This window comes from Ixodes scapularis, unplaced genomic scaffold (genome assembly GCF_016920785.2).
Source record: "Ixodes scapularis isolate PalLabHiFi unplaced genomic scaffold, ASM1692078v2 PGA_scaffold5__190_contigs__length_132052651, whole genome shotgun sequence".
Classification (NCBI taxonomy): Eukaryota; Metazoa; Arthropoda; class Arachnida; order Ixodida; family Ixodidae; genus Ixodes; species Ixodes scapularis.
Genome location: NW_024609880.1, coordinates 95,858,931 through 95,880,220, shown reverse-complemented (window position 1 = coordinate 95,880,220; position 21,290 = coordinate 95,858,931). Strand labels below are relative to the sequence as shown.

General features: G+C 43.8%; 1 protein-coding gene across 1 annotated transcript; it reads right to left on the bottom strand.

The window, feature by feature from the left end:
• Positions 1-1,107: 1,107 nt before the first annotated feature.
• Positions 1,108-20,808, bottom strand: LOC8053513 (4-coumarate--CoA ligase 1). Its single transcript, XM_040220723.2, has 10 exons — positions 20,733-20,808; positions 14,719-14,852; positions 12,212-12,413; positions 11,164-11,267; positions 10,297-10,499; positions 5,520-5,688; positions 4,763-5,035; positions 2,774-2,918; positions 2,052-2,312; positions 1,108-1,339 (listed from the first exon to the last, which is right to left on the bottom strand). Exons 2-10 carry the CDS (start codon positions 14,839-14,841, stop codon positions 1,200-1,202), a joined length of 1,620 nt encoding a protein of 539 aa, XP_040076657.1. The 5' UTR covers positions 14,842-14,852; positions 20,733-20,808; the 3' UTR covers positions 1,108-1,199.
• Between the last annotated feature and the right edge of the window lie 482 nt (positions 20,809-21,290).

The window sequence follows — 21,290 nt, the reverse complement described above, 5'->3', positions numbered from 1 at the left end:
CCCAGAACTATAAACGCAATGTTTTGTTTATCAATCTAGATTACCTTGCACGCTATCGTTGAAATCAAATAACGTAATATCTTATTTTTCGGCACCTGAAAAATGAAAGTTAATTGTACGATCGACACAAAAACTATACAGTATAGTTATTCGTGTGACCGTGTAAATGGTGCATATGGCCAAAATAACATGGAAAATATATTATCATTTTAGCGGTTCAAACCGGGTCGTACCGGTTTGAAGCGTTACTTTGTCTCCACTGACCTGGACGGTGAACCAGAAATGAACCGAAAGCCGTGAGCCCGATCCCGAACCGAACAGATAAAAATGTCGGTTCGGCACTCTGGTCCGGACTATTTGCAGGTGCCGACTATATCATATATATTTTAAGGTCATTCATTAGAACGAGACATGGCGGACTTTGGGAATGACAAAGTTAATGATGATTTAGGTATAATGCAAGCTTCTTCTCAATCTTGGTATCCTTTACACTTTTTTTTTCGATCCCTTACGGTAACAAGAAACAGGCAGCTTCACTCGCAACTTTTATAATGCCAAGAGCAAATTACGCAACCTCGAATTAGTCAAAACAGATGTGAGGTTAAATGGGTAATAAAAGTAAAATTATAAACTGCTTCGCCAAAGTAACCTTGGGGCACTCACAGCATGAATTTGGCAATTATGACCGGTTCAATGGTGGAGACACTAAAAAATTAGAGAAAGAGGACAAACAAAAAAAAAGAGGGGGGGGGGGGGGGGGAGCACATGAGAGGAGAGCAAGAGTTGAGCTCGATTCTGGTGGACAGAGGACGGACAATTGTGACTCGATTCTCTCCGGTGTGGGTGAAAGGTTTTTTTGATGCAACTCTGTTGTGGTGTGTGACCTTCCGGGAGGCAATCGGGGCTCGACCGTATCGGGCCGAAATACCCCACAAAATATAATTAGTACTGTTTAATTCTGTTATTCTCTGATGACCACAGTTGAGTTCGTGGGGACTCTTAAAACAAAAATTCAGGGCGTCAAAATGTTTTAGTTTTTTTTTATTATTATTATTTTCTTGACATAACAAAACGCAGCATAGTAAATTATTACAAAACGATAAAGTCCCGTATTCAACGAACATATCGGGAACGGTTTATTCAGGAAATGACTAACGCTTTGCTGCTAAAACGAACTCCACTTGGTTTTTTTTTTTTTATTATTCGCTGCTCTCAGATGCACGCCTCGCTTCAACCTCCGACTTGAGCGCTTGCCTCAAGATCTTGCCAATGTCCGATTTGGGTAGAGAGTCCATGAAAATAACTCCACCATACAGATGTTTGTACACCGCTGTCTGACCTGAAAATGAGAGTGCGACAAGAGAAGGAAACATTTCTGTTTTGCGCGTTACAAAAACATTTTTCAAATGCGCGCCCACTTTTTAACCAGTGATGTCATCGGATTATGCGTGTATACAAATCCGTGAAGCATATCTAGTTCTCTTCTGGTGGATTTTTCTCCTAACCACAAAAAGCTCCTAACCCCTCATATGCACAGAAAAGGGGGGGGGGGGGTAAAGACTTCCCCCTTTTACTCATATAGGAATGAGGACGCCGACTACCTCACGAAGAATTTCAAAGTAAATTGGGGTCGAATACTTTAAACCGTCTCGTTCGTCGGCTCTTCTTAATCACGTTTTACAGCAACATTTCTTACTCTCCTTGCGCATTTCAACTACGCCTCTTCTGCAGCCAATTCGTCAAATTCGTTCAACTCAACACCCAGCATTAAATCCAACCAGATGCTGGGTGTTACGTTTCTCGGTGTTGAGATTCTGGGTATAACCTTTGAATATTCAGTTGTTCTATTTATGGTCGAGTACGCCATACTTCAAAAAAGACAAGCGCAGTCATGTAGCGTCTGCACTGACGTCTGCTTACAAACATGAAGAAGCTAAGCGCCAAATACGATACTAATCATGACGTATATTAACACTCGAAAATAACAACTTTAAAGTTTACACTGTAAAGTAATACGCGACATTCAATATCCTGCTGAACACTGCAAATACCTGCAATGAGCTGCTTCAGATCTTCCTCGACGGCTTCGTGCTTCTCTCTGTATTCCTCTTTGAGGACGACGCAAGCCGCCGGGGCCTCCCCATACTTGGCGCTGGGAATCCCGACTACCGCTACTTCCTTGACCGCGTCGTGACTCAACAAGATTTCTTCCAGTTCTGCCGGAGCGAGCTGGTTGTCCATACACTTTATCATCTGCTTCAACCTGTCGACTATGTACAGGCGTCCCTCATCGTCGTGGTAACCGAGGTCCCCTGGAAGCAGAACGTAATTTACATTTTTAGTTAAGGCATGTCAAATGCCATCTGGATGTGCTTTACGGTTCTCCTACATGCCGGACACTTTCAAAATGCGAAGTTTCTTTATAGTCACTGATAACGTAAGAACGGCAGGTGGGGCATGCGGAAGGGGCGCCCTGCCCGCTTCATTCTATAATATTACGTCTCTCGTAATGTATAGAAAGTGTAAAAGAATTCGGCTCTTTTGAGTTGAATTCGCAAGAAGCAAATTAACCAGAGAAGTGTTCACCGAAGAACAATTCATCCAAAAACTCTTCACCATAAAGAAAGCTAAACGGAAGAAAGTTCACCAGAAAAATAATGTTTAGCGAAAAACGTACGCCCGAAGAGCAGTCACCGGAATAGAGTTCACCTGAGTAACTGTCACCGGTGCAAAGCCCACAAAGTAAATGATGCATTTTATTCCAGTCTCTTACCTGTGCGGAACCATCCATCGGCGATGAGGACGTCGGCTGTAGCTTCTGGTCGCCCATGGTAGCCTTTCATCACACTGCTGCATTGGGTCCAAACCTCACCATGCTCGAAGGACGCCATCGTTTTTCCGCTCACGGGGTCTACAATCTGAAAAGTTGATTAAACTTAGGGCTGGCCATCGATCAAAAATTTCACCAGATTAATCGCGACCCCCTAATCGATTAATTAATCGATTAATCTGTTTTGTTCATTTCCACGCATAATAGTCCTTAAAAAAGACACAATTACATTTTTTTTTACTTCTCTGAATATGTGATAAACGGCAATATGAACAATTTTAGATTTTAAATCAACCTTCATGTGTAGCCGAGAACATTCCAAGGATGTTCTCGCCATTGTTTACGTCTCTTCTTGTCCCTGTTTTTTCGGCGCGTATCTTTCATCATGAACCAAGTGGCTCAAACTGCCATCCTAATGCATTCGAAGGACACCGAAATTCGCAAATTATTACTTCAGTCCCAGATGCAAAGAGGTTCGCTGATATTCTCCGGCAACCTTTGATTGTTCACTATAGTCTCTGCTGGTATAAATGGACACTCAAATGGCGTTCAAGTGGCTGGAACAAGTAAAGCCTGCTTTACGTGTTTAGAGTTAAAAGTAGCGCCAATATGCCACGTTTCCAGAATATGTGGAGACGTAAGCATAGTGTGACCTACACGGGGAGGCAGTATTAGTGCGAACAGGCGGTGGCCGGTTTTCGAAACATTATCTTAAAACTGCTTAAAGGCCTTCATTCAAAATACTACTGCAATGTAATGTGCCTATGTATACCCGCCGGCGATTTGAAGGTGAACGCCGGACGTCGACCGATCCGTGCTATCAGCGCCATGACGCGGCTGCCATGGCGGCTCGCTTTCTTAACGCGCGCTTCGCCGAGGCTAAACGCTTGGATCGAGCGCTGTTTTCAGATCTGCTGCTACTCCCTGCAGAAAGCGTGGAAGTGGGTTTCGATTTTGGCGTCGCTTTTTGTGGGCGTCGTGCCAATGTCATTGGCGGCAAACGATTTGCACATTGCACGTGAACAGAGCGGACGTTGTTCGGCATGGTTTATCAGTGACTCAACCGCTTTCTTCATTCATGAGTGAACGCTAATAACTGCAACAATAACGTGTTCTTTTTGAGAAGCCGAAAATATGTTACTTTTTTATTTGTTCCGCAGCCTTCCGGTTTAGCACATATCACAACAAGTAAACTACTAAATCACACTGTCTACCGACCGATAGCGTCTAAAAGGCTGCTTCCCCAATCCTCGCGCTTTCTGTGGGAAGTAGCACCAGAGTTGAGAACAGCGCTCGATCCACGCGTTTAATCTCGGCGAAGCGCGCGATAAGAAAGCAAGTCGCCACAGCAGCCGCTTCATGGCGCTGATAGCCCGGACCGGTCGACGGTCCGGTGTTCACCTTCATATCGCCTGCGGGTGTACACCACTCTGTAACACTTTAGGTTAGAATTTCACCTAGAGTTTGCCTTCATACACGCGTACTCGTCCATCGTTGTGGTGAAAGTGTTTAATTTTTACTTTCTTTTTTGTTTCTCAAAATTGAAGCGATTTACCGGTTAACAAATTAATCGCGATTAAAGCATTAATTCATTAATCGGTAGGTTAATCAATCAGGTTCCCAGCTCTAATTAGAACAAAAAGCATATTTGCATTTTCCTTCAACCCTCATAACGAGACAACAATTCTTCGTCCCTGATTACTAGTTTCTTATAGGCCACAAGGTTTTTGTGTTTTCTAGTTTATCTTTCAATTTTCAACTTTATTGTTTCTCTCCAGGAGAGAAGGGGAAGGAGAATAAAAAAAAAAGCAGACTGTTGTCGCTTGGCAGTGTATCTCATCTCTACCTTCAGCATCAGCCTTATGCAGCAGAAACGAAGGATTAAAGCAACCACGTATCCACCTCATTCAATAAGGTAATTGAGGCCTATACCTTCACTTTGCAGCCAGCCACCGGAAAACCAACATTGTCCGTAGTCACGTGTCCGGGAGGCGTCGCACTAACGACTCCGAATGTTTCGGAGAGCGCGTAGATGTTAGACAGCGTTTCGACGCCGAACACCTCGCACAGGTCTTTGCCAAGCGACCTCGGGGACAAGCTTCCAGCAAGCAAGATTGTCTTCACACGTGGCACGCTTGCTTTTGTAGTCCTTGCTTCGTCAATTATCGATTGCATCTTCGTGGGGAATCCGAATAGAGTGGACATCTGTATTCGAAGTAAGACGAGAGTGGCAGAAAAAGGATGTTTTAGGAAACCCGAATTCCGATAGTCAAGAATGAATTAACGCAGCTCTAGCACGTCGACTATGAGATTCAGAAATACTGTAAGTATAAAATGATTTACTCGCCGAGCTATTTGTAAAGGTGTCTATTATAATTGCAACCCGAGCACTCTGGTAGCTCGGCTGTCTTATTATATCACTCTAGGAATATTGGAGTATAAGAAGACAACCGTACACAATTGTTACCAGTAGCAAGATTATAAAACAGGCCCTAATTACATCTAAACAATTATTAAACTTGATGAATGAAAGAACATAAAGGTAGTGACATTATCAGGACAGCAAACATTTCAATTAATGCTAAAAATGAAGTGCCTATTTTAGCGTAAACTTTGTAGTGTCGCTAGCACAACAGACGCAAGAAAAAAAAAACTTAATAACCGGTCCTAACGTAGTCAACAGCCTTACATTGTATGTCTCAAGATACTTCAAGAATTCCCGAAACGATATGTAGGGCTCTGTGAAGATGGCCTGGCAACCAATGCACATGACGAACACGTTCAGCGCAAATCCAGAGACGTGGGTGATGGGACTCCATGCCAAAAAAACGTCGTCTTCGGTCAGCAGCTTAGGAGAACTGGAATTGGTAAAAACAAGGTTGTTAAATGCTCTTTTGAAAATTTGAAGTAATACAACAAGGAGCGACAGGCTGTAATTCGACATCTAATCACATGTTGAAAAAACAGCGCGACTAAGGCGAGGACACAAAGAGACGAAGTGAACACAAGACAAAGCGCTGACTATCAACTGGTTTGTATTACACACTAAGGAAGAATGACAATGAAATGAAAAACATGGAGTCAAATGTTCGCGCGCTTGCTTGGCGCCTCGTGAAATATGTCCCTTTCTTCTTTTTTCTCCGATCGTAGATTGGATTCTCCTCTTTCTTTCCTTAGGAGCTTTTGTCACCCTGAATCCAAAAACTTCATCTCGCTGGGAGTCAGAGTCACCGATGGTTGGCTAACGCACGAACTGTTGTTCTTCGTGATGTTGTAGGCTTCTACCATCTCTCGACATCTTTGGTCGCGGTGTTGAAACAATATACTGGTGTTTTCGAAGCGTGGTTCGGAACCGCAATCTCTGCAATGTATCGCTAGATGTGAATTAGCGGTGCCCTTCAAGGAGCGATGGTGCTCTCTTAGTCTGATGTTTAAGCACCGGCCAGTCTGCCCGATATACCAGTGCCCACAAGAGAAGGAAATGCGGTAAACCACGCCTTTTACACACGACACGAACTGCATCCCATGCTTTACCTTACATGTGTTATGTTCTGATCTTGCTTTACCCTCCTTGCGTGCACGTACAGCGGAACATAATCTACTTAGTTTGTTTTGAGCTAAAAAAACAACGTTCACCTCGTATCTGGACGCGACTTTTTTAAGTCCGTGTGAAATGCGGTGAAGATAAGGAATGACTGAAACATAGCTCCTTGAAGGGCACCGCTAATTCACATCTAGCGATACACTGCAGAGATTGCGGTTGCGAACCACGCTTCGAAAACACCAGTATCTTGTTTCAACACCGCGACCAAAGATGTCGAGAGATGGTAGCAGCCTACAACATCACGAATAACAACAGTTCGTGTGTGAGCCAACCATCGGTGACTCAGACTCCCAGCGAGATGAAGTTTTTGGATTCAGGGTGACGAAAGCTCCTGAGGAAAGAGAGAGGAGAATCCAATCTACGATCGGAGAAAAAAGAAGAAAGGGACATATTTCACGAGGCGCCAAGCAAGCGCGCGAACATTTGACTCCATGTTTTTCATTTCATTGTCATTCTTCCTTAGTGTGTAATACAAACCAGTTGATAGTCAGCGCTTTGTCTTGTGTTCACTTCGTCTCTTTGTGTCCTCGTCTTAGTCGCGCTGTTTTTTCAACATGAACTCTCACCAGCTCGCCCAGTTATCTATCCTTATCTAATCACACCTATGTCCTTCCATTTTTTTTTAAGGCGAAATAAATACATGTCTTATTACGCGACAAAGCGGCGGCGTTGTGCCCGAAAGATGGTCACATTAATACGTCAAGCACGGGCATGAGAAAAAAAACAAAAAAGCAAAGAAAGCACAGCAACGCAGATGCTTTGTCACGGAAGCTTGCGGGGGCGCTCAAGATTAAAAAGGAGGGGCCTCAAAAATAAAACGCAAAGAAAGGCCCAGCAACGCGGATGCTTCGTCACTGAAGCCGCCGTGAACCCGGCGGGGTTCGCCGCGCCTGCGCAGTGGGGGAGCGTGACGTCACCGCCGGAGCGCCGTGTGAAAGAGGAAGACGTGGCGCGCTGCTCGCGGGAATGTGCTGCGTGTAGGAATGCTTTCGCATTCTTACACGTAAGCAGTTTTAAGTGTCTTTTCCAAATTTTTGTCCATCTTTTTGTTTCATGGGTTGTCACGTTTACGTAACTTCATTAGGTAACGTCTTGCAATTGGAGGGGGGCAGGATTCAGGGATCGTGGGTACAAACACCACACCCCTGCCCGTTTCCACCCGGGGGAGCATCGTGCCGGCGCGTGTTCATGGAATCACCACTGCATGATTCACTTTAAAAAACCCAGGCTAGCGGTCGTACCTCAATGGCTAAATTGCTCATCTACAGCGTAGACACCAGACGCCCGTTGGCCTGGCTAACTTCCCTGTGTCTATACATACAGACAGAAAAAATTACTTTTGTTGCGGTCGTTCGTGGTAGAAAAGGGGACGCCTTTCAATTACTTTTAGCGACCGCTGTGAAGCGAGAATCTGCTGAATAAGGTCCCAGCTGCACGTGTGCTTGAGCTTCAAACTCGCCGTTTACGTGTTGCCGCGGTAACTGCCGGCAGCGCTCCTTTGCTAAACTTTCCACTCCAGGTTGGAGGGATACTGGAAGGGATACTGAAAACGCTCCGACTGGGATTACTGCGGTTCCCAATCTGATGTTCTGCCTTCTTTTTTTTTTTTTTTTTTTTTAGAGCGCAGCTTTTATGGTACGTTTACACCTGAAAAGAAATCCGCTGCCGCGGGAGCGGATCCGCTCCCGGCGACGGCGGCGACGAGCTGGTTGTGTTTACATCTATTACCTTCGAGCAGTGGCGGCAGCGCCGGCTGAGGCAGCGGTTCCCGTAACGTCTCGTCAAATATGACGAGAAGGCGCGAGAGTTCCCGCCTCGGCTCTCTCTCTCCCGGGCGTTGCTGCTCCCGGAAGAACGCGTACTCGTGACGTAGGCAGCTTCGCGCTGCGCAAGAATGTCACATCCGGTCAGCGAAACGCCTCGTTCGGCGGCAGAAATAGATCCCGGACCTATACGGCTCGCCGCCGCATTTTCCGCCCAGCGTTTCGCCCCAGCGGCAAAAGCTGGGCGGATCCGCTGGCGGATCCGCAAGTGTAAACGTACCATTAGGCGCTTGTTTCCGGCTTGAGCGGCGTCGCCGTCGGCGTCGGCATCACCGCGCAGTGCATTATGGGTAAATTTCCCCGCTAACTTTAGCGGAAAATATTCCCCGCTAAATTTAGCGGAAAATTTTCCCCGCTGTGTTTAGCGGAAAAATTTCTCCACTAAATTTAGCGGAAAAATTCTCCGCTAAATTTAACGAAAAAATTTCCCCGCCAAAACTGGCGCCATATTTTTCCCGCCACAATTAGCGGGAAAATCTTCCCCGCTAAATTTAGCGGAAAAATTTCCCCACTAAATTTAGCGGAATCAATTCTCCGCTAAATTTAGCGGGAAAAGTTCCCCGCCAAGTTTAGCGGAAAATGTTTACCGTCCAATTGAGCGGATAAACAGTTAATCTCTAAATTTAGCGGAAAAAATCCCCGCTAAATTTAGCGTAAAAATGTCCCATATAAATTTAGCAGAAAAAATTTCAGCTCAATTTAGCGGAAAAACTTCCCCGCTAAATTTAGCGAGTGAAAATTCCCCGCTAAATTTAGCGAACAAATTTCCCCGCCAAATTTAGCGGAAAAAATTCCCCGCTTAATTTAACGGAACCCCCCCCCCCCCCCCTTAATTTAGTGGAAAAATCCCTCGCTAAATTTAGCGGAAAGCGTTCCGCGCCAAATTTAGCGGAAAATATTCCCCGCCAAATTTAGCAGAATATTTTTCCCGCTAAGTTTAGCGGAAAACATTCCCCGCTAAAATTTAGCGGGAAATTTCCCCGCTAAATTTAGCGGGAATTTTCCCCTAAATGGGAGGAAAGGAGAAGGGGCTTAGCCTAGCTCCTCTCCGTACCTTCCCTTCCTCCTCCTCCTCAAGAGCTGCGCTCTATTTCGTCGTTAGGGGATTGTAAAAGTCTCATTTTTTAAAAGTGTTTTTTTTTATCACTGCCGCCCTCTGAGAAATATTGGTCGTCACATCGAATAGCATGCGCATGGACCGGAGAGTACAGTACATGCGTCGTTCTTCTCTTACCGCGCACATTCGCAGGTCACGAGACGAGGCACTCACTGCATGTGCCGAAGTCTTTACAATGCCTCAGAAAAGGAACTGAAGAGGAGATAGCTTAAAAGAAGCGGTAACGTGCTGAGTATCAGAGCGCACGACTTGTCAAGGGGACGCCTAAGAAGAAAGAGCGTACATTCGGTAGGGGATAGAGAAGCAAGAGGTGACTGAAGGTCGCGTAAACAAGAACTAGGAGAAAAAAAAACATTGCATTTAGTTACCCGGTATGGGATTCGTTGATATTTAATCAGCGGAGTGTATCCTTCACAGAAAAACAGCAATGCTGCCGCATTTCAACGTGGTTTGCAGGAAATCACCGCAGAGACACTGCCCCTTTTTGCACCCAGCGTCAAACTGTTCAACGTCACCCAGTTCGAACACGGGATTTGTCTGTTTATGCAGTTCAAGGGCGCGTTATGAGATGCAGTAATCCACGCACCTTTCGTGGCTCTAGTTTTTACCGTAGTATGTTTGTACGTATATTCAAATTACTTTCCCCTATGTCAAACAAATAGGCTCACTCATCATGTATCAGCTAAGGGTTCCAAAAAAACCACGTGTTTTCACTTCCCACCAGCCTTGCGTTTTGTAACTACAAGGGAACGTCTGGGCATTTCAGAAATGCGCGCAAAACTCTGCATAGCCAAATGGTGTGCAATGATCACGGGCACATGTTTACAAACGAGAAACAGAAGTTGTGACGGCACCAGCAGGAAGCATTTAGTGATAACTTCAGGATGACCGCACGAACATGATGCTTAAGTGAAGTACTTACTCAAAGGAACAAAAAGAAGCAACGAAACTCTTGTGCGAAACCTCGACGCCTTTTGGAAGTCCAGTTGAGCCAGACGTATACAGAACCGCAATCACGTCTTCGGCGTTGTCGCTAGGAGAGTATTCCTCGAACGAGGATTCTGAAAGCTCCTGAAACTGACTGATGTCCGTGAAACCTGGCAGGTCTCCTATGCAGAACAGTTCCTGCAAGAAAATCATTAACCGTGCACAAAACTCAGCATCAATCGGCATTTAAGTTATGAGCAGAGATAAATACGGATAGTGCACTAAAGTTGTTGTTTTCTTTCTGCAAGCTTTGTAGCATACGTGGTGTCCAACTATTATACTTTGTTTCACCTTAAGTTAAGACGCAGCTGATCAGATAACATAAAAATTGGAATCGATCAGATAATGTTAAAATTATCGTCGTGTTCGCCGCGTTTCTTGACGTGTGGTCTGTCATAGCCGAACCAATCATGAGCATAAAAAGCTCTAGTGACTTGCGCTTTTGGCCCCTGTTTGACTGGTCCCAATACCTCTAACCGTCAGCTGTGGAAGGAGTAAGATGCAGTAGTGTTCGTTGCAACGAGCTTCGCATAGTCGCATAAAGTAGCAGTTCGTTTATTCGGCGTATCACCTTGATAAGAAACAGAACTCTACAACTCGTTGGCGTAGCACCGTGTGTTGATATGGATGCAACAACTGCATCAAATACGATAATCTCTTTGATTAGTACTTTCATGAAATATATGCTATGCATGCTCCAATAGACTGTTCGTGAATAGGCTATAATCGGAACGACTGACATTCTCTGGCGTGAAGCATTAACTCCAAGTCCGTCGATTCGTTTGACGGTTCAATGACATACCTCAAGACGATGTTCTTTTCGCACTTCCAACACTTTTGATGCCCCGTGTTTGTCCGTGAGGACGTAGCGGCACCCGCTGTCTTTGATTTGATAAAGCAGCTCCCCTGAAGTTGAAGCAGAAACAGACTAACGTTAGATAACAAACGAAAACTTTAATAAGAGTCGGGCCACGTGCAGGTCTTCATGAACTGCAATTTCTCTTGATAAAGAAAGTAAGGTCAAAACATTCATTCGTCCAGAATGATATTTTTGGTCCTTCTTTTTGTCGTGGATACGCTTGGTAGTTGTTAAAACAATATTTGTCTAATTAGAAAACGTAGATTTTCCGGGACATTTCTTTTTTGTTTTTGTAACGATATTGCCGCGCGCAGGGCCAAAAAAGCAACGCTCGAAAATGGACTCCTAGATGGTTCTCGTTCATTCTTGCTCCGGACGTAACTTCTATGATTTAATCCTGCCCCCCCCCCCCCCCCCCCCCCTTTCCTTGTTCAAAAAGAAGAAAAAAGAAATAGCGTGTTTATTTTCGCCCCGAGCGCCCCACGCTCGAGCCTTCTTTGCTGAATCTTCGAGATAGTGACGCACTCTAGATAACAGGCCGCCCGCTATACTTGCCAAGTCAGTCTCGCTCCAGCGTTTGATCCTGCTGTTTCGCCGCCAGTGACGCTTGCAACGCTAACTCTTTTTTTTCTTTTTTTTTTTTCTTTTTTTTTTTTGGGGGGGGGGGGGGGGGCATTTGTGACAATATCATTGGTCCTTGGCAATCTTTTCCCGTACACACTTACTCTATTAAGTTGTTGGTTTTTAAAGTTTTTTGAGCAGCTGTTGTTAAATTTATTCCGTCCAAAACACGGCTGAAGTGACGCCTCTACAAGTTGATACTGAGAATCGCTTAATCGTCGCGTTGATATAAATATAACGTTTATTATGCGTGAGTATTTAATTTAACACAACGGCAGATGGCTGCCGTATCGCCACGACCATAAGCAGCATACATATTTATATCCCACGAAACTTCAGAGCAGGTTCAGTTGCAGAAAGGTAAACCTACTTGTGACAAGAGTAGGTTTAGCCATGACGACGGTTGCACCGACGAACACCACACCCAGGATCGCCGCCACATTCTCCACAGTGTTAGAGACATGAGCACACACGTAACTTCCGGGCCTTATGCCGCTACGTTGGAATCCCAACGCATACCGCTGTATTCTTCTTAAAAGCTGGTTTCCCGTCAATCGTTGTTCATTGTCAATCTGAAAAAAAATAATTGACAACATATTGACTTTAAATTGCGTGACATGTTCCAGTAGCTGATCGTATTGATGAGAACATTTCTTAATTTGCCAAACTGACACATGTTACGATCTGGCTTGTTTAAAATTAAATAAAAACTAGTCATTTACTAACAAAACCTACACTATAAAGTTATCTCAACAAAACAAAATAAATGGCAAATACGAACGTTGTAAGAATTACAAAGAAATTGTTTAACAGCAAAGTTACACAGTGATAGAACAATCTTAACAAGGCGTTCTGCCATTGTCTCTTCAAGAACACGTACCCTCGTAAAGATTAGCTTTTAAAGTGTTTCTGGAACCTCGCATTCTCCAGTCATCAGCAGGCCCGGGCAGCGTTACTCTCAAAAGTGTTTGGAAATACAAACTCTGAGATGCATGGCAAAACATCTAAAATACTGATACTGAAACACAATTATAAAAACATTTTGCGATACGTATCAGAAATACATTTGAAGGATAGAAAAATAATTTGACACACAAATACAGAAATTCATTTTGGTGAAACGGAAATAAGACACTGAAACACATATTTATAAAAAAAAAATCATTTTAGATGTTTTGGTGCACCCCTTGGTGAATGCAATGAAAAAAAGAAAGAATCATGATCTAAAATACGATATTTTATTTTTTAACCAGCAAACGAGACTCACTGCAAAGTTGGAGTATGAATTTTGACGTGTAACTAAAGCAAGCGATGTTTGCACCGTGGCTGGAGCGCGGTTCTATTTTGACATCTCATCATTCTGGGGTAAAATCCCAGGAACATCTAAATTCGTTTTGTGTCCTTTCAAATAACCTGGAGAAATCACAATGATTATGTCGAATCCGGGCGCCTCTTTCAGCAGTGACCTCAACGTCACCGTGGAATGAAGTTCAAGAAACCCGTATTCTTTTATCTGTTAGTTGGGCACGCCGACAGAGCCTTCAACTTTTGGAATATCTACTGCAATGCTTGACTAGCTAAAGTGTGGGAAAGCATCTGTTAACTTTTGTACAATAAAGGGAGTCATATACGCTCAGAGACACTGAACGGCCGTGAAGAAACTTGGCCTTGACCTCCTTTGTGGAGCTCAGCAATTATTTTAAAATTGTAACGAGATACGTCGGCCCTCATAGTATCGCCATACCAGGAATGCACTCGAAAACGTGTTTCGATAGAAGAATACAAAATGCAGTTGAAAAATTGTATCGCGATACAGAAATATAAACTGTATTTCTGAAATGATATCGGGATACATTTTGTATCGCAATACTTCCGAACCATGGTCACCATTTATATCTTCAATACTTGGTGTATCTGATTTTTTGAAGTACGAAATATTTTTAAAGTTTCCTCATATTTGTTAATTATTATTAAAAATAGCCATAAGGACAAGTAACTAAATATTAAAAGTTGTGCAAATGCAAATATAGATGTTTTACAAATTGTCAAAATTATTAATACCCTGAAAATTGTTGTTAAATATACATTCCCAGTTATAAATTGTGAAATATTAAAATAAATAGTATATACAGTTTTTTTTATTAACACAATATTCCGATATTATTCCGTTTATCGCAAAAAACAGGCACTTATACACACAAACACCCTTTTGGTATACAACAGCAAACATTATATCAGATACACGGCTGGTTGTATATGCTTTCTTGGTAGTTACTGCATTCAATCTATGCCACTGTAACTATATGAATGAAAGCTAACACCTACCGGTATTCCTACAAGAATAAGGCAAAAGTGTCAGTCACTGACTTAAAAGTTGCTCAATATACAAAGCTATAATCGATACTCTGATCTAATATTGCTTAGGTTCAAAAATAAATTTCAGTTATTTTGTACTCGGCAGTTGATAGCTTGCTTTAAGTTCGTTTTCTCATGAAATGTAATTTTTTTCTAAACTTAAAAAGAAAACTTTGTTGCTTCCGTTCATTTCTGTGTCGATGAAGATGTCAATTTAAACTGCAGTCTATTCTGCTAACATGTTGCTCTTTCTTTTTTCTTTTTCTTAGTCACAAACTGAGTCGTGCAAGTCTATCATTTCGTAAATTTTTCCATAGCATTACAAAATTTCATTATTTTTATTCACTTCCGATGTTCATTTTTATAATTCCTTTGCGCCGGCTTCTGTAGCCGTCATTACGGCGATATGTGTCCTGTGAGACACAGCACAAGTGTCCTTCAGGGTTATTCCTCCGTTTGAGCGCCAGTGCACACTCATTTCTCACCCCCTCTTCCTTCTATTTACAAAAACGCCCTACTCACCGCAACAACTTTATCTCCAAACTTGCACAATCCCTCCCGAATAACCCACGTGGCAGAATGGTTCTGGACATCGAAGTCGGGATACGGAGAAAACACGACTCCATCCACGATTCGTGTGGTCATTTTCCAAGGCTCTGTCAATCGCGAGAACATGAGGGCCGAGAAAGGAAAACAGAAAGAAAGAAAAAGAGGAGAAAACAAAAGGTTCAGTGCCTAAACGAAAACCACATTGACCGGTCAATACACGTGCTATGGTAGAAAGGCTCTTCAATTTGTATGCTGGAAACTAATAATTAGTGTTGTAACGATTCAGCAAAAAAGGTAAGAAATGCCTGTGCGCTATTCCTTATTGTTTTCGGTGTAACGTGCTTTCGGATTAGGGAGCTTTGGGATATAATAAGCTTTTGAATATAACAATTTTTCGAATATGAGTTCTCGAACGTAACGAGTTTTGGAATATAGCATCAAATACCGAGTTCATTTGTTTTAAGTTTAAAAATGTGACAAATTACTTCAATCAATTTTATGCTCATGCCGATGAGACTAAAATGTAAACTTGTATTATGAACAGAAAAATAAGACAACATACTCAGCCATGTAAATCAAGAAACTCGTCCGCTGAGTCTTTCGAAAGTCGGTGAAAATAAAGAAAAGTTACAGGTGCGATATTTGAATAACGCATTTCTATTATCGACCTACTCGGTGTTTGTTGTCGTGAAAGCTATATGTTTTGTAAAATAGAGGAGAAAACTTGCAGTTCGCATGCCGCCTATCAAAAAAGTGGAGGTAACATTCCCTTGATTTATTATTCAACTGTGGCTGGAAATATAGAAGATATGTCATGCATTCAGACAGCAGCACCAAGTACTTCACCGATGCCTTTGCGTGTGCATTCTGTTGTTAGCGGGTATTGTTATCGGAGCACACAAACGGTCGATTAAAACGTTTTATTAGCCGACACTGCTTCATAAATACGTCCGGCTTCAAGTCGCGTCACACACTGTACACCAGTGTTGCGGAGTTGTCACCCCCGAGTTGGAATGATTCCGGAATCATTCCGCACTTTCGCGACCCCGGAATAAAAATGGAATGAAATGGCGGCAGCGCTGGAGGGAATGAAATAGGAATGGAATTATATGCCTTCTGCTCGGGGATGGGGTGGGAAAGGAATGTGCCCGGTTTTTATGCGAGCTGTGTTGATTTTCATCTAGGGCCTACGGGATGACGGCGCAATTCGCTAGCGCATGGTGAGTAGCTCTTGCAACAGCATCGTTTCACTAGAGGTGACTGACGGTTTGATTGTCTCACTGGCATATGCTCCTTCGAAGATGAAAATGGCGCGCCCTTGGTGAATAAACTAAAACTGGATAGTTATAAAAAATAAAGTGTGGTTCCAGGCACCGCGGGACGCAACAAAGCGGCTGCTGTAATCATGCTCGATTAGCATGCAGCTTTTAACCAGAGTGTCGAAACGACCCCAAACCGAAAACCGGAGAAAACCCGTAACTTCTACCTGCCGGAACGTAACCGTAAACGAAATCAAACATTTGATTTTGAATTGAACTCGAACCGGAACAAAACCGTAATCGCATGGGGCGGTGACCAGTTCATTGGAAACAATTCGGCGTAATAAAATGTGATCTGCACGCCTTCTTGTGACTGGCGGCGCAAAGTCAATTAAATATTCGCGACGGTGGTGTCAGCGCAGTGGTGTCACCAAGCTCAGCGGCCCACCGCGACCACGCTCCCACACTGCGTCAGTGGCTCAGTTTCGACTAAACACCACAGCGACGAGATGGAGACGGCTCAATAATCATCAAACAAATAAGTATTACACTTCTATACTTTGTTTCGTTTTATGATGGACCGCAAACGACGCTACAAGCCACCGGAGTCAATTCATAGCTCGGAGGGTGTCACGTCCGTTTTGGCGGAGTGACGCAGAATGCGCCGAGTCACGAGGCAAGCTGTGAAGTATGGATTGGCTCGTTTAGCTCGTAGCGTCCATCTCGGTACATCCCAAGGTGAAACGAAGTATATCTGACTATGCCGAGAGGCTAAAGAGCTATTCTTCGTGTATCTCTGTCTGTCTGTCTGCCTGTGTGTACGTGTGTGTGTTTTCTTTTTTTTTTTCTGCTAGTAATGTTCCCCAAGTAAGGGTAAAGCAAAAATAAACATCAAAATACAAACAAAAGGTTGAAGGCTATCCCGCGTTTGTTCCGTGGTGGGGAAATCTGGAGGCGCCAAGAGACAAAGCCACGACGAGCGCGACACTGCGACGCCTGTCGCCGGAACACCAGTCGCCCAGCGCCCTAGGCGCCGCTCTCATAAATCTGCGTGTGTCTGTGTGTGTGTGTGCGCGCGTTTTCTAGAAACTAATTTTTCCCGTTGTCCTTCTAATGTTTTTTTTTTTTTTTTTTTATCGTCTTTCAATTGACCTTCGCTGTCTTTCTCTTCAACTCAGTTGTTGGGGCGTGCGGTGTGGGTATAGTTTGCCGCTTCGATCTGGATGAGCACGGTAGTGGCGTGCGGTCGTGCATCAGTACTGCGTGACGCCAGTTAAATGACCAGGCTAGCGGTCATACAGCACTGGCTAAATGTCTCATCTACAATGGGTAAGAATGCCGCCGTACTCCGCACGCTAAACTCCGGCTCTCTGAACAACTCACTGTGCGTGCTGGCTGATTGAATTCACATGTGAGTACTGTACTTTGGTACTGTATCCAAGCGCCCATATAACCACGTAAATTTCATAGAACGGTGTTTGCGTTAAAAATTCAAGATCACAAAATAAAATTAAGCATATATTTGTTTTGTTGTTCTCGTTTCCCCAATCAGGGCTTCTCTTGACTTAATTTTCTTTTATTGAAGATGACGCCATATTGAACTATTTTTTTTCTTAACCATTGGGAGCTGTGAACATTTTATTTTCAAGAACCGGTTTGAATTTGTTTGCGCTTGGTGGAACCGGTAACCGAACCGTTATTTCAAAAGCATCGCTGAACCAGAACCGAACCGGAGCAGAATGCAAATCAACCCGAATCCGAACCGAACCGGAATAATGACTGATCCGATTACGTGCTTTTAACCCAGCCGATATTCTAATGCTTGAGTGAAACATGAATAAAAATTGGATTGGATATGTTAAGAAATTGCAGGAGTGTTACGGCAAACGTAAAAGTTTACGTTTTAAAACAGGTTCCATAATATGGTGCTACAGTCCCTCGTGCTAGAGCCATATACCGATTGCTCTTTGTCAGTTGTTTTCTGTTCTTGCCGCAGTGGATGTGGGGCAGGTATACGCGGCGTCGCTTCTAACAGCACACTAGCGGTGCTGTTGCGCAAGTATTTGAAGCAGAGTGCGATATAGCTCCTTCTTGCGTTAGGCACAAACTAGACATTTTTAAGGCCTTACCAAACAGACAATACACTAACATGTGTCTGTGGACGGTATACGGTCCGTTTGCGAATAAAGTGGGTGGTTTTAAGTTTTGGCGTCTGTTGCAACTAGCAATTCTTTTCCACTTGATCGCGTTATCGATTTCTGCAGTGACATCAAGTGACATCAAGTGCCACGAAGCGCTTTGTCCGACAACCCTTCGGCTTAGTAGAGTGAGTGCTTTGAGGAAGTTTTTGCATAACTTTTGCAGTCGTCTCCGTGTTCGGTGACGTCAGCAGCTTTATGCTGCTTTTTTTTTCAGCAACACAATGGAGCTGTCAATGACCATTTTTTTCACGTTTAGAAATTAGACTTATTGAATAATGGAGTCTAGCTATTCCAGGAGTGGGAAAGGGCACAGTTGACTCATTCCAAGGAGTTGAGAGGAATTTAATTGACCGAAACTCTAATTCCCGAGAATAGAATTGAAATTTGAATAGGAGTGCCCTTTTCGCAACACTGCAACACTGCTGCATACCTGTATTTTGGAAATGATGAGATTCAGAACGCGTGGCCATACGAATTTCAGCGTTTCGGTTCAATATTCAGAAAACAGCCACACTAATATTGCTAAAATACGCACCGTCAATTATTTCACGCACCCTGCAAAATGTTGCCACTTTGGAGCAGCACGGGGGATCTTTTCATTTAAGTGCTTTAGTGTATAAGAATGTAGTCGGCCTTCGAAGAATAAAAAGCCCTTGTGTTAATTATGCTCCCAAACTAACTACTAAATGCCCCCCCCCCCCCCCTTTTTCCGAAAAAAATACATGTTTTTTGTTAATTTTGTTGTTTTACCGGAAACATAAACTATGCATCACCGAACGCTCATTTTCCTCTCAAATCATGAGCTTGAGGTTCGAACCAGATGCCAATTAAAGTTTCAACACTAACCTTTATCTTATTCGAAAGTTGTAAGTGACTTCCTGAAATTTTCAAGGGGAAAATGGAGGCCGACCGCGCTCTCGTATGCATGGAGTTCTGTGGCGTCAGTTACCGAAAACGGGCAAACATGGTCCCCGTTTTCCCATTAAATCTTTGAGAAAATAAGTTATAAATATTGAATAACATATAAATTAGTGCTGGTTCAGATCTCTAGCGCTACACTTCGGCGGAGAATGAGCGTTCAGTGATAAATAGTTTATTTTTTACAACAATAAAAAAATACTGCTTTTTTTTTTTTTTTTTAGGGGAGGGGGACACTTTGTATATTAGCGAAATATTGACTGGCTTATAGATCTTTCATTTTTTTTCTTTTTATTTAATTGTACAAGGGTGTTGTGTGGCCAAGCGGGTCCGCCATTCTATTTACACGGTATTCGGGTCGTTAATAGGGAGTTTTAGCGAGTCGTGTTCACACAAACGGTTCGGCCTCGGAACGCATCGGCGACGCCAATGCGCATGCGCGCATGAGTCGTTGCGAGCTTCGGGAGGCTCTTCTTTTTCGTTTCTCCCACTCTGGCCGCTGGAATCGTAACCGGAACGCAGCTAGCACCGTTCATGACTCGGGTTAAAGAAGATGGCTTTCGGTTTATCCGCCGCCCCAATTGAGTGTTAGGCTGAGGACAGCGGGAGGCGATTTTCCATCCATGTTGCTCTGCTTCATTTGAGAGGTTGAACCAAATCATTTCGAGGACCGCTCCCGATGGTAAGCTATGGTGAGTGCTGTAAACTACGCATGCTAGTAACCCTATTGCGATCTTAGCTGCCGTGATGACCGCGAGTAGACGAAATTACTTGGTTAGACGGCACACAACGTGAACGATCGTTCAAGTTCAAGATGACGGAGACACAACACCTACCCTCGCGGTCACTCAGACACATTTTACTCTATCGCTTCGCAGGTCTTGAAATTTTGACCGCTAAATGTTACGTCGACCGTCTTGTTTACATCAATCGTACGCCGGAAACACGAGCCGCCACGGTTTTGCACGCTGCAGAAGGTTTCACATGTTTACTAGAAGGTGGCGCTGCCGTTCAAAAATAATCATCATTATCGTTTACACGGTTGCGTCAGTTTTACGATTTACTAAAATACGTTGACTTTCACGTGCGGTTTGACAGGACGGATCCCAGCTGCACCGTTTGTGATTTCGGAACCATGTGCTCTAAAAACGGCTCGCTAAAACTCCCTAATATCACGCACTGCAACACGAGTCGTCCAGAGCATAGAATAGTAAATACCCATCGTAGCAAACCAAGACAAACAAGTTCATGGCTGCACGTCGAATGATGCTAAGGCAATGTCTACATTAATGGTATAGAGCGTCTCTAAAAGTATCCAACCACAGACAAAAAAAAAACGCGTAATGCTAAGTGTTATAAAACCAATGTGAAACCAATGTGCCCTCTCAAATTTACTGCCTGTTCTAGGGCTGACCAAAGCATTTCAACAAAAAGTCAGCCCCAGAAAACAAAATTTTTTAGGGCACGGCATAGCCAACAATAGCGACTATGTTGTTCATTCTTGAAGACATCCCCATGAGAGTACAGTTTTCTTTCAGATTTACTACCCTGAGTTGAAATTAGTCTAGGAGAAAGCGTGCGTGCTTTCAATTAAAATAACCCAGCTCACGGTTTCTGCCGGCGGCTTCGAAGATAGTTCCAGTCAACACGGAAACATGGACTTGGCGAAGCTACCCACCGAAGGCTTTTCCGGCGACGTGTTTATCAAGCCAAAACACCCACGTGGCCGATAACACGAGTCCAGTCCAATTTGGTACGCCGCTGAGTAATCCGAAGGAGTCAGAACAGCCCTGTTGACGCATATCTTGAGAGGAGGCCCGCAGGGCCACAGCTACAGATAAGCCTGGACAACGTGTGCCCTCTTTCAAGGCAGCAATTTCGAGATACGCGACTGTACGTGGAACACAGGGTTCGTCTGCTTCTTGCTCAGAGGGTTCCTGTGACGTCATCACGCCGAGCCCTGATTGGTTCTTATTGGAAGGATAGGCAGAAGACCTCAATCTTAGCTGGCTTGAGCTCTACTCACTATCCTTCCACTCAGAGCGAATCAGAGCTCGGCGTGATGACGTCACCGCAACCCCTGCGCAAGAAGCAGACGAACTTGCGCTCCGCATAGTCGCAGACGGTTTAACAAACGCAAGATTCCTCAACCAATGGCGGGGCATGC